The sequence below is a fragment of the Pholcus phalangioides genome, unplaced genomic scaffold (assembly GCF_987345545.1).
Source record: "Pholcus phalangioides strain wild (caught in Gottingen) unplaced genomic scaffold, Ppha-v1.0 ptg000003l_1, whole genome shotgun sequence".
Taxonomy (NCBI): domain Eukaryota; kingdom Metazoa; phylum Arthropoda; class Arachnida; order Araneae; family Pholcidae; genus Pholcus; species Pholcus phalangioides.
Genome location: NW_028301596.1, coordinates 45,324,416 through 45,343,928, shown reverse-complemented (window position 1 = coordinate 45,343,928; position 19,513 = coordinate 45,324,416). Strand labels below are relative to the sequence as shown.

Here is a 19,513-nt window from a genome sequence, read left to right as displayed (position 1 = left end):
CCGTATTTTTCTCGAAGAAATATGGTCAGCATTTCAATCTCGAATATTTTTGCATTTCAACTTTTTTTAGTTTCTGAAGGCTTTTTTATTTTGTTGACCGAAGAACTGAACTATGTAAATCAAGTTCAGTTTGCGAGCTCTATACATAGAGCGAATTGAAATGAATATACGTTCCCCCTCCCCCCTCTGTCCTCTGCTTCTTCGGAGACCATTTGTTTTGTATGCCTCCTTGTGTGCTGACCCAAGAACTGAACTAGAAATCAAATTCAGTTTGTGGGCTCTGTTCATAGGGAGTTAAAATGAACAGATGTTCACTTGTCTTCTGCTTCTTCGCAGGCTATTAGTTTTATATGCCTCCTTATGTGCTGACCCAAAAACTGAACTGTAAACCAAGTTCAGTTTGTGGGCTCTATTCATAGGGAGCTGAAATGAACTGCTGTCGTCTGCTTCTTTCTAGGTTATTTGTTTTTGCTTCCTTATTGCGCTGACAGAAAAATGTAAAGCCGGGTTTTCCTAGGAATAGGCTTTTTACGCCGCGTGAACCGAATTAGACCAATTCGCGCCGGCAGAAACGTGTTACATAATCACGCTACGCGTGATGTTTTCCTAGCATGGCGCATCAGATCAGGGCGGCTATATTATAGTACATTGCCTTGGCATCATCTATTCTGTCGTCTGCATGCTCCGGTTTGAAGGGAAGGGGAATGAAACCACACAAGAGTGAAGAGAACATTGGGAAAACGTGTGGCGCACGACGCATTTGTCTCCCCTAGAAGCAGTCGGCCAATCACGCCCGACGTATAGCGCTGTTGTGAGGCTTTTCTTATTGGTGATTGGACGGCGTGTCGCGCTGAGTGATTCACGTTGCGTGCGACACACACGGCTTTAAGCCGGATTTTCCTAGGAGTAGGTTTTCTGTGCCGCGTGCAACGTGCACCACACAATATATTTAATTTTCATTATTAATTTTATATGGAAAGTTATGAAATATTTTATCATTGATATTTTATCATGTGATAAGGTACATTATTGACTTTTTGGTATTGGCAACAATCCCTCCACTGTATAAGATTTATATTTCTACGTTGACAACACTACGGTGGCAACGTTGCCACTATTTATGTTAGTAATCGTGCTTCTTGGCTTATACAATAAATTCGTTTTTATATTTTTTATTTCTCTCTTAAAAATTCTTTTATGGTGGAATTTTCTTCACTGTTTACAGCGTTTCTATATACCTATACTTCTTATACCATAGAAGATACTTTCATTTGCACTCGTATTTAAGCATTTGCATGAAGATAATGTGATGTCCATTGAGATGGACACTGGGACTTAAAGGCAGCAAAACTTCTTCCTTCCAGCATTTTGGTGTCTTCATATGTTCTTATGCTTGAAATTTTAATTATATCTTCATTGAAAACTGACTCTATATAGAATCATTCTATTTGTCATGACAAAGAATTTTCAAAAAAAGTATGATTGAAAGATATGCAAGACATTTCAGCGGTTATGTGTAATGTACAGGGTGAGCCAAAACTCCATAACTTATTTGAAAAAAAATTAATATAAAATCAACAAACTGACATCTTACACTTACAGTGATGCTTGCAGTGCATTGGTTAAGCGTTATTTCCTGGGTATTAGAAGAAATTGCACAAAATTTCATGCATTGCTTGTATTATACCTCAAAACAGGTAAAATACAAAAGCAAAATTTTGACAAACAGTAACAGCTCGCATTTGAGTTTTGACCTGCTTTTCCCCAAGAACTGACCTATATAACATTTGCAAGCCAACCAAGCCGTATCTTAAATTTGCTTTATTTCAATTCATGCATTTGCTAACATGATCTGCAGTAGAGATTATACGTAATAAATTATCGATTCTTCTCATGATTCATGTCAAAGTTGTTAATTTTAACCAATTACAAACGGTAGAGCATGTATGTAATTACAAATCTATGCATGAAATTTTGAACTTTTTTTTCCATTTTCCAGAAAAAAATCTGTAGCAATATGTTTATTTCACTGCCCTGTCATAAACTCGGTGATTTTATATAAATATATAAATTATGGCATGTGTTCGGGCCCAACCTGTATAATCAATCGGAAGTATCAAATATTGACACGTTAAAAAGCGATGAAACCGAACAGAAATTTCATATCAATAAACTCATGGCCCACCTATTCTGGATCCCTATAAACTGGATTCTTTTGTGGGTCAGAGTCCAGGACTTTCCACGGCCCTTCTAATTATAAACTTATAAGTTAGTGCGAGGAAACAAAACCAGTAAAATTCGTGACGGGCAACCAGACCACCCCCTTCCCCCACCACCATATGGGCAATGCCATATTGACAACGTTATGGGCCCCACCCCGAGCAATCCAATGGACCCTATTCCCCTCTTACAATTGATGCTAATTTCTATGAAAGGTCATCAGAAGCTCCTGGGGCACCAAAAGGCCCACCCCCAGGCCATGCCCTGGTGAGCCCATGCGTTGACAGGGCTCTTACATGAAGGGTCATGAAGCCCGCATTCAGACACGACTATTTTTGAATCTACATTGCAGTTATTAGTATATTTCACAGTATTTTAGACTGACATTAAAAACAAGATTTCACGAGTTTTGCAACCGTTGAGACCCAGTGTCCATCTCAATAGACATAGCTGTACTAATTTCTTTAAAAATTGAATTTTCATAATTTTTTCTGCATGGGGTTAATATAAGCTCTATATAAATATAATTTTTGCTATAAATTTTTTTTTTCCTCCGGTGAATTTGATGCGGATCTGAAAGGGATATTCTTGTCATCTTATACTGTAGAAGGTGAAGAAAAACACATCATTTCATCTGTAGGTGAGTTGGCTGTGCAGGTGGGGCACGACCTCCGGTTTTGACATCATTGCTATTTCCCTTTAAACCCCCCCCCCCCACCTAGAAACTTCCAAAACTGAACACAAGGCAAATAGATCGTATAATTTTCTCTGTCTTGGATGTCATTGGACACTTTTATAGTGCAATGAATACTCCAGTTGCAAAAACCGTTGCATTCCACAAAGTGCAAAAAATTTGTTATCAAAATCAACGTTGTGTATGCATAAGCAGCTAACTATGCATGAATAATAAATATCATACCTTTCGGGCTGTTATGCCATGTTCCAAGCTTCTTTGAAGCAGACGTTTCGTCCACCACTGCGGTGGACATCTTCAGTGCTGTTTTGGTGAGCGGGGAGCCGAAACGACCGCCTTAGATGACTGTTGTCCACTGACGCTATCGCTGGAGACGCAGAAGGATCAACTTCGTCGTTGTGACGGTGGGCAAGTGACGTGTTGATGTTAATGGGACGAGACGACTTCTGATTGGGTGAGTGGGGATCGGAGTCTTCAAATTTGAATGAAGCGGGTCTGAATTCGGAAGAGTGGATTTTCTCACCGTCCTGATCTTGGTATTTCTGTTTGTCGGGTGCCATATTTTGCTCAAGTGCAGCCTTTCTTCCTTCCTGTTGAAATTATCGCTGTGCTTAATCTCAATAGCTTCGCGGTTTAATCGGGAGTAGAAGTGGATTTCTGAAGAAAGAATATCGGTTCTGGGGCAAACAGAAAAATCTGCTATCACTGAATATACCTTCCCCAAGGTTCATGAGAGGTGCATCCGAAAATGTAAAACTCGGAAACTTCAACTATACAATCAAGTGTTCTTTAAATTTTAGGATCTTCTATCGCATCGTATGGTTGAAGCTGAAAAAATGTACTTTAAAAATTCAATTTGACCTTTTTGTGGTGCCCCTTTCCTTCTGATGGTCTAAGCACGTGCTCATTTTGCTTAATGGTTAATCCTGCCCTGCTAAGGACACATGGATCTAGAACCGCTTCTTCGCTCCCCAAGGGCTCCGTGTGCACTCTTTATTGGCTCCGTGGCAGCTCGAGCAAAGTAAAAAAAACAGTAAATTTGAAAAAAAAAAATAGTGATAAATATTTTAAATAACATAAATAAATCAGCAACTTTGATGAATAAATAAAAAAATAGGCCTACGGGGCTCCGCCATAGAAATTTATTGACCAGAAAAGGTTTCGCGAGTCAAAATAGGTTGAAAACCGCTGATCTTAGCCACTAGATAATAGTTATAGCTTTATTCCAGTCGTAGGTCCCGGTCTAATTAGCCCTCGTGTGCAAAAAATGACCATGGTGCGACAAAAATGATCAAATGACCTTATTCCAGTCGTCTTAGTGTACAGAACAGTGGTTCACAAGCTTTGGAAGCCCGCGGCAAGGTTGATTTCTCTTTTGTGAGGGGAAGGAAGTCCCTGTCATACACACGACTAATAGGGAATGAATGGGAAAAAATGAGACAGTTTTGAATCATTCACGGCCCGGTTTGATCGATGTCACGACCCGGCGGTTAAGAAACACTGGTGTAGAGCATTTTAGTTTCGAAAACTTTCTGCTCCATTCCCCCCACATTAATTTTTTTTTCTTCTTATCGCCCCCAACACAAGTCAACCCATACGATCCTGTACTAAACCCTTTGGTTCTATTGCCCCCCCCCCCCGCCCCAGGACTCTTCCATCGACTCCGGGGGACGCCTCCGGGGGAATCGATATTGCCAGCTTTGAGGAAACACTGGTGTAGAGTATATCGTATTTTTTTTTCTTTGAAAAATATTGAAATTCACTTGACCTTCCATCACTGATTGCGATGCAGCAATTTTTGATTCTTTTGAGAAATATGTTATAAACTTTGGTAAAGAATCTGCGTTTGGCTAATTACTTCATATTTAATCTCCTGGGCTTCGTATATTTCTAAGCGAACTGAATATTTTAAAAATCGAGAATTCAATACAATTTTTAAAATTATTGATGGGGCGGAAAATCCCACTAATTTCCGCATTTCTACAGTAAAATCGACAATTTTAGCAATGATTTCTATGAGGATCACCCTTTTCCTGACTCTCAAAGCGATGCTGATGATGATTATGACGTCTATTCAAAAAGCCTCATTACTGAGAGTATATTGAAAATGTGGCAAACCATTATAAAGGCATAAACTATTATACATATACTAACAGGATTAAAGAAGGGACAAACCGTTGTAAAGGCATATACACGTCTGAAACGCATTGCTAGGGAACCACGGTAACCAAAGTAAACGTTCGGAAAGTGATTGTTGAGGCCCAAAAACCATTGTTGCCGGACAGTTTTTTTGCCCGTTTGGGGCATTTGCCCTGGTCTGGCGAAATTTTAAAGTAGCCTATCGTTCAAGTCGGGTCCCATTTGGTATATATGCAAAATTTGGCGACGATCGATCTAAAATTGTAGATTTGTATAGAGAACATACACACACACACACACAGAAAATCAATTTTATATATATAGATAGATAGATAGATGATGATTTATATTTCAGAGGAAGCTAGGACTTCATGAAACGAACGTGTGTACTGCCATCTATTGTGCAAAACCATCAACAAGTTGGTTGAGAGATTATGAAAAATATTGTGTAAGTCAGTATAAAAGTTAAAAAAATTACAAAATAAATTCTAGAAATCTATATATGGCTCTCAAAATTAAAAAAAAATATTGTAAATAATGTTTTGAAGATTTAAATAATCTGTTAAAAAAATTTTGAAGTAATTTTGTATGAGAATTTGAGCCTTTGTAAATTATTCATACTTACCTGGCGCTGGAGATGCCGTGATCAAGAAGGCGGCTTTCCCGGGATGAGGCCTTCCATTGCACTCCGGTTGGCTGAATTTTGCCACATTCGCTAATTGGGATTGCTTGGGGCGCACAATTTTTGGTAGCGGGGTTAGCGTTCGCGCTGACCTCACATTATTATAAATGAGTAATCAGCATTTCTGGGATTGAACGGGGAAAGTTCTATCAGTAACAAATAATTCATGAGAAACTGAGTTCTTGGAATGAAATTTCGTGCAATTTCTATAAAGTAAGCTTGGGCCTTAACAGCATCATGGGGCCCTTAGGCAAACTGATTTTTCTGAGAGCTTTTTGACTGATTTTTTTAGCTTCCCAACCTAGCTAAAAATATCTACCTGCCAATTTGCATGCTAACTCTCGCAAATTGTAAACGGATCTAATGATCATGAAGTCCTCGCGCTGTGTCCGGGTGAGGCCCCGTGTATCAAGAGTAAACCTACTAAGTTCTACAGAATAATGACGTGAATGTAAAAATGTGCAAATCTTTATGAGTCATTAGCGGATCAACTGCATGGTTTCGTTAAAGGCTGCAATGAATGGGGCGCAAATGGGCGATGACGAATTCAGGAGGGTTATCTTATCGTTCATTATTATTACCCTCATGACAACCACTTCCAAGACACTGTTTCTCTCTTGAGAAACCCTACTTCTACTCCCGACTAAACCACGAAACTATTGAGATCGTTAAGCACAGCGATAATTTCAACAGGAAGGAAGAAGGGCTGCACTTGAGCAAAATATGGCATCCGAAATACCAAGATCAGGATGGTTGGAAAATGAACTCTTCGGAATTCGGACACCCCCCCCCCCCAATTAAAATTTGAAGACTCCGATCCCCACCCACCCAATCAGAAGTCCCCATCAACATATCACTTGCTCGAAGTCTCAAGGACGAATTTGATCCTTCTGCATGGCCAACGAAAGAGTCAATGGACAACGATCATTCAAGGAGGTCGTTTCGGCTCCTCGCTCACCAAAACCGCACTGAAGATGTCGATCGCAGTAGTGGACGAAACGTCTGCATGAAAGATGCTTGGAACACGGCATAACAGCCCCCGCCTGAAAAAAGTATGAAATTTATAATAAACTCCAGCCGTGAAAACCTACCTTCTGTTTTTATAGATGAAAAGAAAAGTAGTTCAAAATAAAAAAGGAAAAAGAAAGGTAAATATATCTAGTTCGTCCCCCCCCCCCCATTTATGTTTCCCCTTTATATGTTTTTTATGTTTAGTTATTCCAAAAAAAACTAAAATTCGTTTGTAAGTACTTGTAGAAATCCATTGTAACGGCAATTTTCCCTCTGATTGTGAAGAACTGTCGTGTTATGACGGCGAGGCGGAGAAAACTTCGCCATGCTCCAGGAAAGAGCCACAAAGCAATAAAACTAACCAGATGATATTTTAACAATTCATTATTAGCGAAGGGAGTTGGATCAGTGTGTATTTGTTGTTTTTCTTCAATGGGTCTGTTTTAGTTGGGAAAAAGTATTGCGTTGGCTGGTTTTTTGTCAATGCCGTAGCGCCATCTGTTGTGAAAATTAAAAAAATTGACATCACCCTGGGTGCGTGCGCAGGCGTCTTCTCTTCTCAGTTTATGGATTTGGCAAACCTATGGAAAAGCAATTAGGGTTTAGTTGTTTCTGTAATGCCATCTGTTTAAAACAAAGACGAATTCCAGACTTTTTTGATTAATGCACACGTTCATGCGATAATTGGTGCTTTCATCTATAAGTTGATTGCTTTCCGAGAAATAGTCAACACTCGGTTAACGTGTGGCTCGATTTGCGCATAGTTCGGTTTACGAACTAGTCTTCGTTTACACACAAGCCGGTGAAAAGCAAGTTTTACAAGCATGCAAAATGGATTAAATCCCGAAAAACTGGCCCATAACTAGGCTGGAGAGGTGGGGCGACTGCCCTCAGAGCCCCGAGACGACTACGGGGCCCAAAAAAATTTACACTTATTTTGCATAGTAATAACCCTTTCAAGGAGGACCCCAAGAAGGCATGCTAAGGCCCTGCCAGAAAAGAACCGATGAATCGTGAACCGAATAAGACCGTTTCAGGTAGGCAGAAATGTGTAACTTTATCATGCTACGCGTTTGTGCTTTCCTAGCGTGGCGCAACATCTATTCTGTGTGTCGCGCACATTCACGTTCAATAAAAGGAGACAGAGGAAGGGAAAGAAAACAGAACAAAAAAGTTTAGAGAAGATCCGCGGCGCACGGCGCATTTGACTCCTCCAGAAGTAGTCGGCCAATCACGCCCGACTTAAAGCACTAGCCTGAGGCGTGTTGTGCTGTGTAGGAAAAACAGTCATACCGCTTTTCCTATTGGTGGGTGGGCGGCGTGTTGCGCTGGGCGATTCGCTTTGCATGTGGAACATAAACCTGCCCCTTGGAAAACCCGGCTGCGAGTTCGTAAACCTTCCTCTTAACCAGATCATTGCCTACTGCTCTCTCTCAATGAAGAAATTTTAGCAGGTGGTCAAAGAAGACCTGGGCCATGCTTGAAGCTGTGAATGTAAGTGTTGTGAACTTCATATGAAGTCTGTTTTCTGTGTAATGCTTGTTATGTGTAGTGCTGCCATCTACCGCCAATTTTTCTAAAGATGAGGGAAATGTAACGATTGAATAAGTGTGTCGTTGTAGAGAGGCCTGTTGTTCTCTTCAACGAGGAGATCGGCTCGCATTCAGACCTCGAAGATGGGAACCACAGAAAACCAACTTCAGCTGACCACCACTGTGGTGGAAGTTCGAACCCGGGTCATCGCGATGCGAGTCCGTCACTATGACCACTCCACCACCACAGCGGCCAAGTTCGTTCGAAGTTCCAAACCGAAAGTTGACTGAAAATATATGTCGGTATTTATATATTTTTTAATCTCAATCCGTCTTTGTTTTTCATTTAAGATGAATTAACGTGAAAAATTACACAGAAGAAAAAACTGAATTCAGATCTTTAATTTTTTTCATTAACCGATTTTTTTTCAATAACGATATCGGGAAAGAAGTGGCCCATACGTCCCGTATTTCCGGGACTGATAAATTTTTTCCATAGGATTTGGTTAACCATCATTTTGGTAAAAATGCTCATTTTTGTCAAGTATACTAACAGCATTCATTTATAAATTTTTCAATTCATTATTTCACGCGAGTTTTACATCAATGGAATGTCCTGTTTTTTTAAGTATGGTCACCCATCAGTGATGATGATTGAAAAAAACCAGACGAGAAATTAATTTTGTGGTTATCGACTACATCGAAACTTTACTCCTCCTTCACCGTCCGAACTGAACTTTTTAAGTAAATACAACATAGCTTTTTGTGTATTTATCCGATTTGTTTATTTTTGAGTTAATTGTGTTTCCTCAGTGAATAAAATATGGAAGAAGAGGATCTCGAAGAAATGCGAGCGCTCCGTGGAAGCCGCAATCATCATCGCAAGCCAGATAGATACGAAGAAAAAGCGTCGGAGGACACTGATGGAGGACAAGGAGAGGACACTGATGATGCTGCCGTGTCCTCAAAGATGGGATTTTCAAGCTTCGGTAAGAAAGCTAGGACATTCGATTTCGAAGCCATGTTTGAACAAACTCGCCGAGCGGCCAAAGAAAAATTCGCTGCCGTAAGCAGTGATCTCGACAAACATCCACTCGAAACTTCAAACAGATCGAATAAACCCGAAAATGTTGATGAATCCTCCAGTAGCTCCTCGGATGACTCTTTGATTGGCCCACCACTTCCTCCGGGGTTGGTCACCCCATCAGTGACTGTGCCCGGCACTAAACATGACAGTGATGATGACTCTGACGAAGACATTGATTCAGCCAACAGCAGGTACAGCGCTATACCAGCCAGTCACGAGATATGCCTGGAGCATGGCTCGAAAACAGTCTCCGCAATCAGTATGGATCCGAGTGGGGCCAGATTGGTTAGTGGGGGTTACGACTTTGATGTCAAGTTTTGGGATTTCGCCGGCATGGATGCGACGCTGCAGTCGTTTCGTACTCTACGGCCATGCGAGTGCCATCAAATTAAAAATCTGGCTTACAGTATAACTGGGGATAGCATCTTGATAGTGTCCGGAAACTCCCAGGCTAAACTACTCGATCGTGATGGTTTTGAAATCTTTGAATGCCCGAAAGGTGACCAGTACATCACGGACATGGCGAGGACGAAGGGTCATTGTGCTATGTTGAACGACGGGTGCTGGCACCCTAGAGAAAGAGGCGAGTTTCTAACATGTTCCAATGACTGTAGCTTGAGGATTTGGTGTTTGGAAGAAATCGCCAAACAGCAGAACGTTATAAAGCCGAGGCAAAAAGGAGGGCTTAGAGCAATCCCGATATCTTGTCAGTACAGTCGTAATGGTATGCTCGTGGCCACTGCGTGTCAAGATGGTTCAATTCAAATGTGGGATCACCGAAAGCATTTCGTGAATACTGCGTTCCTGATACGGGATGCTCACCAGAATGGCACAGATACGTCGTCTTTATCGTTTTCTTATGACGGGAATTATGTCGCTTCTAGGGGTTGTGACGATACCATGAAACTTTGGGACCTCAGGAGCTTTAAGAAGCCAGTAAAAACGGCTACTGGTTTATTCAACAGGTATCCGATGACTGACTGCAGCTTTAGTCCCGATGACAGATATGTTTTGACTGGATTGTCTTTGGAAAGGAACGAGAAAGTTGGAAAACTTGTTTTTCTCAACCGAGATACTTTTGAAGTATCCTATGAGATAGATGTCGGACAATCTGATGTTGTACGCAGCATGTGGCATCCCAAGCTCAATCAAATCATTGCAGCCACCAAATCGGGTGAGGTTAAAGTTTTTTACAACCCCAGTATGAGCGAACGGGGAGCCAAGTTGTGCGTTGTCAGGACGAAACGCAAGATCAAGCAGGTGGAAATGGTCGCAGAGCAGCAAATAATCACACCACATGCACTACCAATGTTTCGAACTGATAGACCACAGGGTACTAAGAAGCAAATGGAAAAAGATCGTAAAGATCCATTGAAGTCACGCCGACCCGACCTGCCCGTGACTGGACCTGGCCAAGGTGGAAGACTCGCTTCTGCCGGGAGCACTTTGTCGTCATTCATTGTGAGGAATCTTGGGCTAAAAAAACGAGTGGACGATACTGTAGATCCTCGTGAAGCCATCTTGAAATATGCAAAGGATGCTGAAGATAATCCTTATTGGGTCACTCCGGCCTACTCTAAAACTCAACCGCAGCCTGTTTTTCAAAAACCTAATGAGGTTGATGAGGAAGAATCCACCGGAGAACAACCAGCTGAGAAAAAAACGAAGCTGTCATGATTATCTTATATTGGCAATGAGTTGTGTAGTCTATATACACATGAATGTGTTGAATAAGAGTCCGAGAAAATGCTATTTTTTGCTATTAAATGATTCTCTTCACATTCATTCATATCGTGTTGACACTTTGAATTTTTTGTCGTTTTTTTATTGCACATTTTTGATTTTATTATTGTATTTATTTAATGCATTTATCGTAACAATTATTCCATGAACTTTCAGGTTTGTTATAATCGAAAAAATAAAGAAATTCAAACAGGTTAGCTTTTTGGAGGGCAGACATTTTTCCGAAACCCATAGAAAACAATATAAAAACATGGTCTCACAATGGGGACACTTTGCCAGAAAGGGTTAATTGTCCGGCCCGATTAATATTCAGCTGTTGAAAAAATCTAACTGAAATATCAGTTATCTTGAAAAATAAAGATATCTACAGTAGAGCATCGATTATCTGAATACGATCAACCAAAACATCTGTTAACCGAAAGCGCTCCAGTCAGCAAATTCAAATTTGTGCGCTATGTAGAAGTTCAAGGAATAAATTCTAAATAAGCCAAGGAAAAGTCACCAAATTTTCTTTCAGGTAAGTGATAGACATCTTGTTTTAGGACAGGTGTCTAACATTAAACTTTTATCATGGTCAGTCTATTGCAGGATTTGACAAATCCCGTCGCCATGGCAACTAAATAAATGGAATTTGCACCCAAATATTTTATGCACGATTAAATTTGACCTGAAAGGCAACACAAAATTCTCAGGACTAATGTCAGCGTGTCCACTAATAGGAAAAAAATATCACCGAAACCTGGAAAAGTGAGAGGGAAAAACCGATGTTGGAATATTTTTTTCTTGGGAAAGAAATGATCGACTCTTAAAAACTGTCTGTTGCCTAATTTTTTTTCCTGATTTGTCAAGCCCTGTTCTACTGTATGTCTGGATTTATATTCCTGATATTATAAAGTAGTACTGTGACTAGAGGCAAAAATAAACTGTAATCTCCAAAGCGTTTACATTCTGATGCGTGTTCCCTCTCTGATTATGAATCAACAAAGCTAGGATTGACCATTTTCACTATTTGATTTTCCTGAATCACTACCTAGCGAATTCTCAAATTCCAACCAAATCACTTTTTTTTTTGTGAGGGCCTCCCCTCTTTACAGGCTCTGGTCTGTGCCTGGGCCCACATGTTCAGACGGCACTGATCCCTTGGCCCCTTTTTATTGGCAAACAGGTAGTCCTAGGGGCATACTTTTAATTAGAAAGAGTATTCAATTAACATGTAGACATGCAAACAAGGCATTCATATTGCAAGGAGAAAGTTGTACAACCTCTGACAATAAAGTTAGGTGAATGAAGTCAGAACGGCCGATCTGGCAACACTGGCGAAGCAAAATGTTGCACATGCGTAGTGGCAGGTGTTGACCATCTGCCGCCACCGTTGACCAGTTGAGCGTCATTTGTGTTCCGTGAAAAACTTGTTTTACAAAGTGCTTGTTTAGTGCATTGGTTCTTAACTGAGAACAGGAAAATCCACAAGGAATTTCTACCTGAGGGAATGACAATGAATGCTGCAAGGTACATTGAAATTTTGACCTGTTCTATGAAACGTCTACGCAGGGTACGACCTCAGTATGCACAACAAGGTTCATGGTTCCTTGTTCACGACAAAGCTCGCCCTCACACAGCCATTATTGTCAAACAGTTCCTGGCAAAAAAGAGGGTAATGCAAATTGAACATCCACCATACTCGCCAGATCTCAATCCTCCAGACTTCTTCCTATTCCCATGACTCAAACTTGCTTTGAAAGGAAAGAGATTTGACGATATTCCTGACATCCAACGAAACGTGACGAGGCTTTTGAACTCCATCCCAAAAGAAGACTTCTTGCAAAGTTTCCAGGACATGTATAGGAGATCTCAGCGGTGCATAGTAATGGGAGGTGACTATTTCGAAGGACAGTAAGATAACTTTCGTTAACATTTCATCTACGTTAATGTTACAGGACTATTCACCGAACTTTATTGTCACGGGTTGTATAATTATTAAAATATAAATATTTTTATACAGACACCCTGTCCTCAAAAACTCAATTGAAAAGTTGTTGCGTGTCTCTCCTGAAGCCAAAAAAAACCTGTTTCCAAGTGCAGATATTCACAGATATTTCAATTCATAAATTGTAAAAAATCAGCCTGAATAAGGGAGAGAAGCATTTTGCTCATTCGTTTTTGCTGTTCTTTTTCACATTTTTGAAGCCAAATATTTCAGCAAATATTGCACATAGAAGCAGAATTTTTTTTTTTGGCCTCAGGAGAAACGGCAAAAAACATTTTTCTTGAAGTAGCGAAATTTGTAGGTTATGTGCAGGTAATAATATTTGTTAGTCTTTTGATTTTTAAAAGCATCATTGTTTTATTGAAATGCCACCAGATTAGTGGCCAATTGCATAGCTGCCAAGTCTCCCGGATTTTCTGGGAGGCTCCCCAATTTCTACTCTATCTCCTGGACCTGCAAAAAATTCTTATATCTCCTGAATTTCACCTGTGGTTGTAAAAAATTATTGCCCAAGGATTTACCTGGAAAAAAACCTGCTTCTTCATAAGCATTGTGTAAATTGTCACCATTTCATCAAATCACAAATAAATATTTCATTTTTTGGTGAGAAAACACAAAAATAGCCAATCAGCAAGCGTCAATCCAGCTTTTGAAAATCCAAAACTGGCATGATCGCTTGTATCTGCTTTATCTATATATCCCATTTTGGGCTCGACTGAGATTTTTTGGTTTGAAGATTTGATTTTTGAGAAGTAATTTAACCCAGGGACTTAACATACTGGTTGGCCACGAGTAGTGATGGCTTGCACAGTTTTTGCAACGGGTAAATGTCTCTAAAATTTCCCTTCTACTAATGGGAAATCCCTAAAATGTTTTAAGAGATCCCCTTTTACATTTATTTTTGTATGGAATTTGGATCTGCGCAAGAACCTCCTGAATTCTCATTCTCCAAAGTTGGCAGCAGTGCAATTGTATTCACCTCGCAGTGCTACACTATTCAGTAGGGGGATACAGTTGATCTAGTTTTTTTTTCTGCTGATAACTTGATAGCATTTATTATTCAACAGACATGCTTCAACACAAGGGCAAGAGTGGAAGGAAAGAGCTACCACTGTGATTATTGGAGGGGGTGCCGTTGGGACCAGCATAGCATATCATTTGTGTAAACTCGGGATGAGGAATGTCGTACTGCTTGAGAAGTCTGAGTTGACGGCTGGTTCAACATGGCATGCGGTAAGTGTCTTTGTTCAGTATTATGTCTGAAATTTTTTATTCATAATTACTAAATTGAAGCTTGAACTGAAGTGTGAATCTTTTAGCAATTATTGAAACAATGAAAACATCATTTAGTACCGCTTGCTTATCAGGATGACTTCCAGTTGGTGATGAAAAAATCAGTCAAGCCTTATTTGGATTGTTTTAATGATTGAAAAAATTTTAACAAAAGGATGAACCTACTTAAATCACAGGCATGAATAGGAACACCAGGCTTCAATCAAAAGTGCTCTAAGTCACGCCAATTTGAATAATCCATTATTCTTGGGGGGGGGGGAGGAGAGGAAGTATTGATTTGGTGCTTTAATGTCATTAGTCACATATGTTATTACAATTGTTAAAATAAATGGTTTTAATGAACATTTTTTGATCATTAAATTAATTTTTTTTTTCTGTGTTCTCGGGTATATATCTAGGCTGGTTTGACAGCCCTGTACAATGGAGGAATCAACATGAAGAAACTTCATTACTACAGCATGAACTTATATTCTCAATTAGAAGAAGAAACAGGACAAGTATATATACCAACTTTTTTTTTATAATAATATAATTTACTAAGTAAGGTATGCTGAGGTAAGTGGAACCGTTTTTTTTTTTCATCAGTTCAAGTTGAAGAAGCCACTGAAACTTCCTGAAAATATGGCAGCAGATTTTTTGTATCGTTCTATTTTTAGGACTAGAGCTTTAACCTCATTTTTTCGGTGTCCTCTGTAGAAGATTAATTTTAGTTTTTAGTGGGGGTGCTGGTTCCGCTCGCCTCTCCTCCCATGGCTGATTGTGCTTTTATTATCATAAACAATTTATAAATGAAATAAATTTAAACAAACGGGAAAAAGTTAATTTAAACCATAAAAACCCTAAACATCTTATTATTTGGCCATATTAAAAGCTAATTTATACTACTCTTAGTATTCAATAAACTCTCAATGTTAATTAACTCTTTCGCTTACATGCTATTGGCAAGAAATTCCAATGATCTACATTTGATGAATTCGTGATAAATATGGCGACCTTGTAGTAACATAACCGTGCATTAGAAAAAGGAAAAGAAGGAAAAAAACAATTGAAAGAAAAGCAGTGATGGATAAGAGGGTAGGTATGGAGTAGATATCTCTTTTTACCTTTGCCCTACCTGTTCTCTTTCGCTCTTATATGTATACCGTATAAGGATACATCATATGTAGAAAAGAATCACTAATAGGAGTTTAGAAATAAACTGAGATAAAAAGAACAACTTTATTTTATAGGGTTACAACAAAGTTTTCACAATGATCAGGAGAGAGGAAAGAAAATTAAGAGAACTTGTTTGAATTTATTCCACTGGCATTTGGACACAATATTACACCTTTGATCGTAAAGTGGTTAACAACTTTGGTGTTTAGAAAACTCACAATATTATAATACCCTCCCCTTAAAAATCAACCGATATTATGAAAAAGGAAATGTGGATTTTCTCGGTGTATCAAACTTGAGAGGTGAAGGAAATGACAGAACTTCATTGCCTCTAATCATACTTTTGTCTCTTGTATGTTGGGCCATTGAAAAGTAGATGTAGTACCGATTCTTCTTCCAAATTTTGTTTTCCGTCTGTTAGTTGCCCAACAAACATCTATCTATACAGAATTTTTATTTGTAAATTTGTGGAGAATCCAGTCATTTTTTGACCTTTGCTTCTGAAATGGCTTCTGACATTATGTCTATGAAGTTCTTCGCATTTGTACAACAGTTGATAAAGCCAGTGGAAGTAGGAACAGAATTCGCATAATTGCATTGGGTTCCACTTGCCTCACCAGAGGAAAAACAGGAGGGGCTGGGTATAAATTCCTTAATTCCTCCTTTCCTTGAAGAAACATCATAATCATACTAAAATGACAGATAAAATAATGAGAAAGGGAAAAACTGATACCAAAAAATCATTATTTAGCCTACTCAGACTTTCAGAAATGGTCAAATGGGCACAACAAGCGACATGACCACAACATCTTAACTTATAAATAGATAGCTGTACAAGCACCTATCTTATCAATTACATTTTTGCTGAAAAATAAAGTAGGAAAGAAAGAAAAATTCTGCAAGAGACTGTTCCCAGAAGCGAATTGAATTTTACAGATCATAATTGGTTCCATTTGGCGTACCTATACATGTTTTTTCCTATACATAGTACTGTAGTGGTGGGTTGGTAAGATACAGAGTTAAAGATGGGAAGAGTTCAGGGTACATGGGTTCAAACCCACCCACCTCCAAATAGTTACACTTTTTTGCCGCTGTGGTGGTCGAGTGGTTATAGTGCCGGACTCGTGATGCGAGGATCCGGGTTCGAACCCCACAGTGGTGGTCGGCTGAAGTTGGTTTTCTGTGGTTCCCAACTTCAAGGTGCAAATGCGAGCCGATCTCCCCGTTAAAAAGTCTCGCCACAGAGAGCAACAGTCCTACAACGGCAAATCATTCAACCATAACACTTCACTCATAGTTAGAAAAACTGGGGGCAGATGACAGCACTACACATAACAAGCATTACACAGAATCAAACTTTACGTCAGGTTGCACTACACGTACACGCACATTCCCGCATGTACCGGTTCGTTGGGGGGTTCCGCGGGGGGGGGGGGTGCATGTGTAGTGTGCAGTAGTAGGTAGGGCCTCCAAAAAATGGCTCGGGGATCCATGATGTTCTTAAGTCAGCCACCTTGTTGGGCAATTTGCCTGTTGTGGCGTTGTATTTGTATTGTATTGTATTGTATTTTCAATTTAATGATCCATGTAAACACATCAGATTTCATGTCCTAATACTATGTAGCCTCCTCTCAAGTTTTTGATCAAAATACTTTTGATTTCTTCTTTTCGTCCTGTACAGTAGATCCTCTCGCCTTAATTAATTAGGGGTAATGGGTGCTGATACCCTCGGTTAATGGAGATAATTCATGAAAAATGTGAAAAATAAATATCTGCTAATTGCGAATAAATTCAGAATATAGATGGATTGTGGTAAATAAAAAAAGTAGGTAAAAATATTTTAAAATTACAAGTTTTGACTGCTATCCTTACTCGTCTTGCACCGTGCTAAGCCAGCGAAAGGTTGGTAATTGATGATATGCCTCAGTTGTTTTAGAAGCTCTACTGTAGTTTGATTTTTTACAAATATCTGTCTTTATTGAAGTGTAATAAACCTGTGTGAGATGTAAGAGTCATTGCAATCGTTTTCATTTAAATGTACAATCATGGTCTGTTTCCAGTTTCATTCATAAGTTGAAATCGCACCGATTTGCTAACTTGAGATTTTGGAGTCAGAAGCAGGAAGACTGTCTCATTTGTAGCAACTTGATACTTACAGAAGCATGGAAGTTCAGGTATCTGCCACTTTCACTTCTAATATAGAAGGGAGATGGCAGCACTTCCTTTAATGCAGAACATAACTCTGACGTCATAAATACGTATGGGGCACACACACAACACTTTCAAGTATGTCATAATTCATTAAAAATTCCTTTGAGGAATTTTCATGAACCATAGTATAATTTTTGCGCATGTATGGGTTCAGCAGTGGTAGTGATTCTTGCACTGGGTGTAACTTCATGGGTAAAAAAAACAACTTGATTTTTGTTGTACTAAGAACAATGTATTGATCCCACAATTTGAAGTTTTTCTTAAATACAGTAATACCCAGACTTAATGTCTCCTCCATTTACGTCATCTTGCATTTATGTTGTCTGGTACTAAAAATGATTTTATTCAACTAGATGCATTTAGAGCAAAACTTGAAGGCTTTTGACATCGCTTTATTTGATAGAAATGTTTCCTGAGCTAGTCATATTGAAAAAAAAGATGAATAGGTTAGAAAGAATGAATAAAATCTGAAAATTTTCCTCCCGTCTATTCCAGAGGAGAGACGGTTATTACTTTTGGAAAAGTTTACCTCGGCTCTCATTGTCAGTTTTGGAATGAACTACTGATGTAAGAGTTTGGGTGTGACTATATTGGTACAACATGATTAGAAAATAAACTATTGTAAATCAGTTTTATAATTGTGTCTATTATTTCAGCTCTTAAGTTTCCATAAGCCTGGAAGCATAAGACTCGCTACCACAGATGAGAGGATGAATGAATTCCGTTATCAAATGCAAAGACAAGGCTGGCAGCAGGCTCCTCAGATGTTAGTATCGCCCGATGAAATTCATAAGATGTTCCCATTGCTCAACATGGATGGGGTTAGTATTACATGTTGTACATCAAAAGTTAATAGAAAAATAAAAGATGCTTAAAGATTTAATATATTGTAACCGTCTTTACACCCTTGGGGACGATATAGGCAGAATGACAGTATAAAAGGGTAATGATCTAAAAATTTCTGTTGTATGATTAGTTTTCTTATTCAAAATTATGGCTTTTATAGAAATGAAGATATTCTCAGCAATAATATTGCCTGCTCGAATAACTCACCAGTCATAATAAAGTTATTTTCATTGTTTTATTTTGATCGGAAGTTTTATGCGTTGTCTCAGAACACAGGATTTAAATTTTACATTATTATTCATTGGATAAGCAACACTACAGCTATTAATGAAATGTGTTAGGAATAATCAAGTTAGTAATAAATTGTATGCCATCAAGCCCACACTTGGCCATTGGCGTTCAGGCTGCAGAATTAACTGAAAGGAGGAAGTTTTGCTTGCCCGGTTGCGCATAGGACACAGTCGTATCACACAATCATATCTTTTATTACGAGAGAGTCAGCCACAGTGCCCACATTGTCAAAGTCCATTGACCATTGCTCATGTGAAATCCTCTTTCTATAAAAATATTCTAATATACATTGCCTAAGAAAAACTATGAGCCGAGAAAAAAAGACTGGGGGGAAAAAATGTTTTCATTGACTCTCACAAAAGTTTTGTAGGGTTACTTTGTTATCTTAAATCGACACACACACATTGTGATGTGATTTTAATAGTTTTGATGCTCGCTTGTTTTAGATATTATTGCATTCTAACTAACAAAAACTTGTGTCCAACTTATTTGAACTTTACATGACACTACTTAAGTAACAGGAAAAATAGCACATAGTTTGAATCCTGAATGCCTCAAGTTATTGTTAGTTTGATTTATCAGAAATTCTGATTTTGGCAACGAAAAAACATCTGTTAAAATA

General features: G+C 39.0%; 2 protein-coding genes and 1 non-coding gene across 7 annotated transcripts in view; all 3 read left to right on the top strand.

Moving 5' to 3' along the window:
- LOC149088675 (dimethylglycine dehydrogenase, mitochondrial-like) overlaps positions 1-19,513 on the top strand; it is a 73,979-nt gene that overhangs the window by 32,276 nt on the left and 22,190 nt on the right. For all 5 annotated transcript variants that reach the window (XM_089248817.1, XM_089248841.1, XM_089248826.1 and 2 more), the window contains exons 3-5: positions 14,163-14,328; positions 14,787-14,885; positions 18,411-18,575. In XM_089248817.1, the coding sequence (XP_089104943.1) occupies positions 14,163-14,328; positions 14,787-14,885; positions 18,411-18,575 (430 nt within the window). The remainder of the gene's footprint in view (positions 1-14,162; positions 14,329-14,786; positions 14,886-18,410; positions 18,576-19,513) is intronic.
- Positions 5,671-5,832, top strand: LOC149088677 (U1 spliceosomal RNA). Its single transcript, XR_016195450.1, has one exon. It is a non-coding gene; the product is annotated as a U1 spliceosomal RNA (small nuclear RNA).
- LOC149088676 (WD repeat-containing protein 70) lies at positions 9,006-11,152 on the top strand. The gene has a single exon (XM_089248852.1). It carries the CDS (start codon positions 9,102-9,104, stop codon positions 11,040-11,042), a length of 1,941 nt encoding a protein of 646 aa, XP_089104978.1. The 5' UTR covers positions 9,006-9,101; the 3' UTR covers positions 11,043-11,152.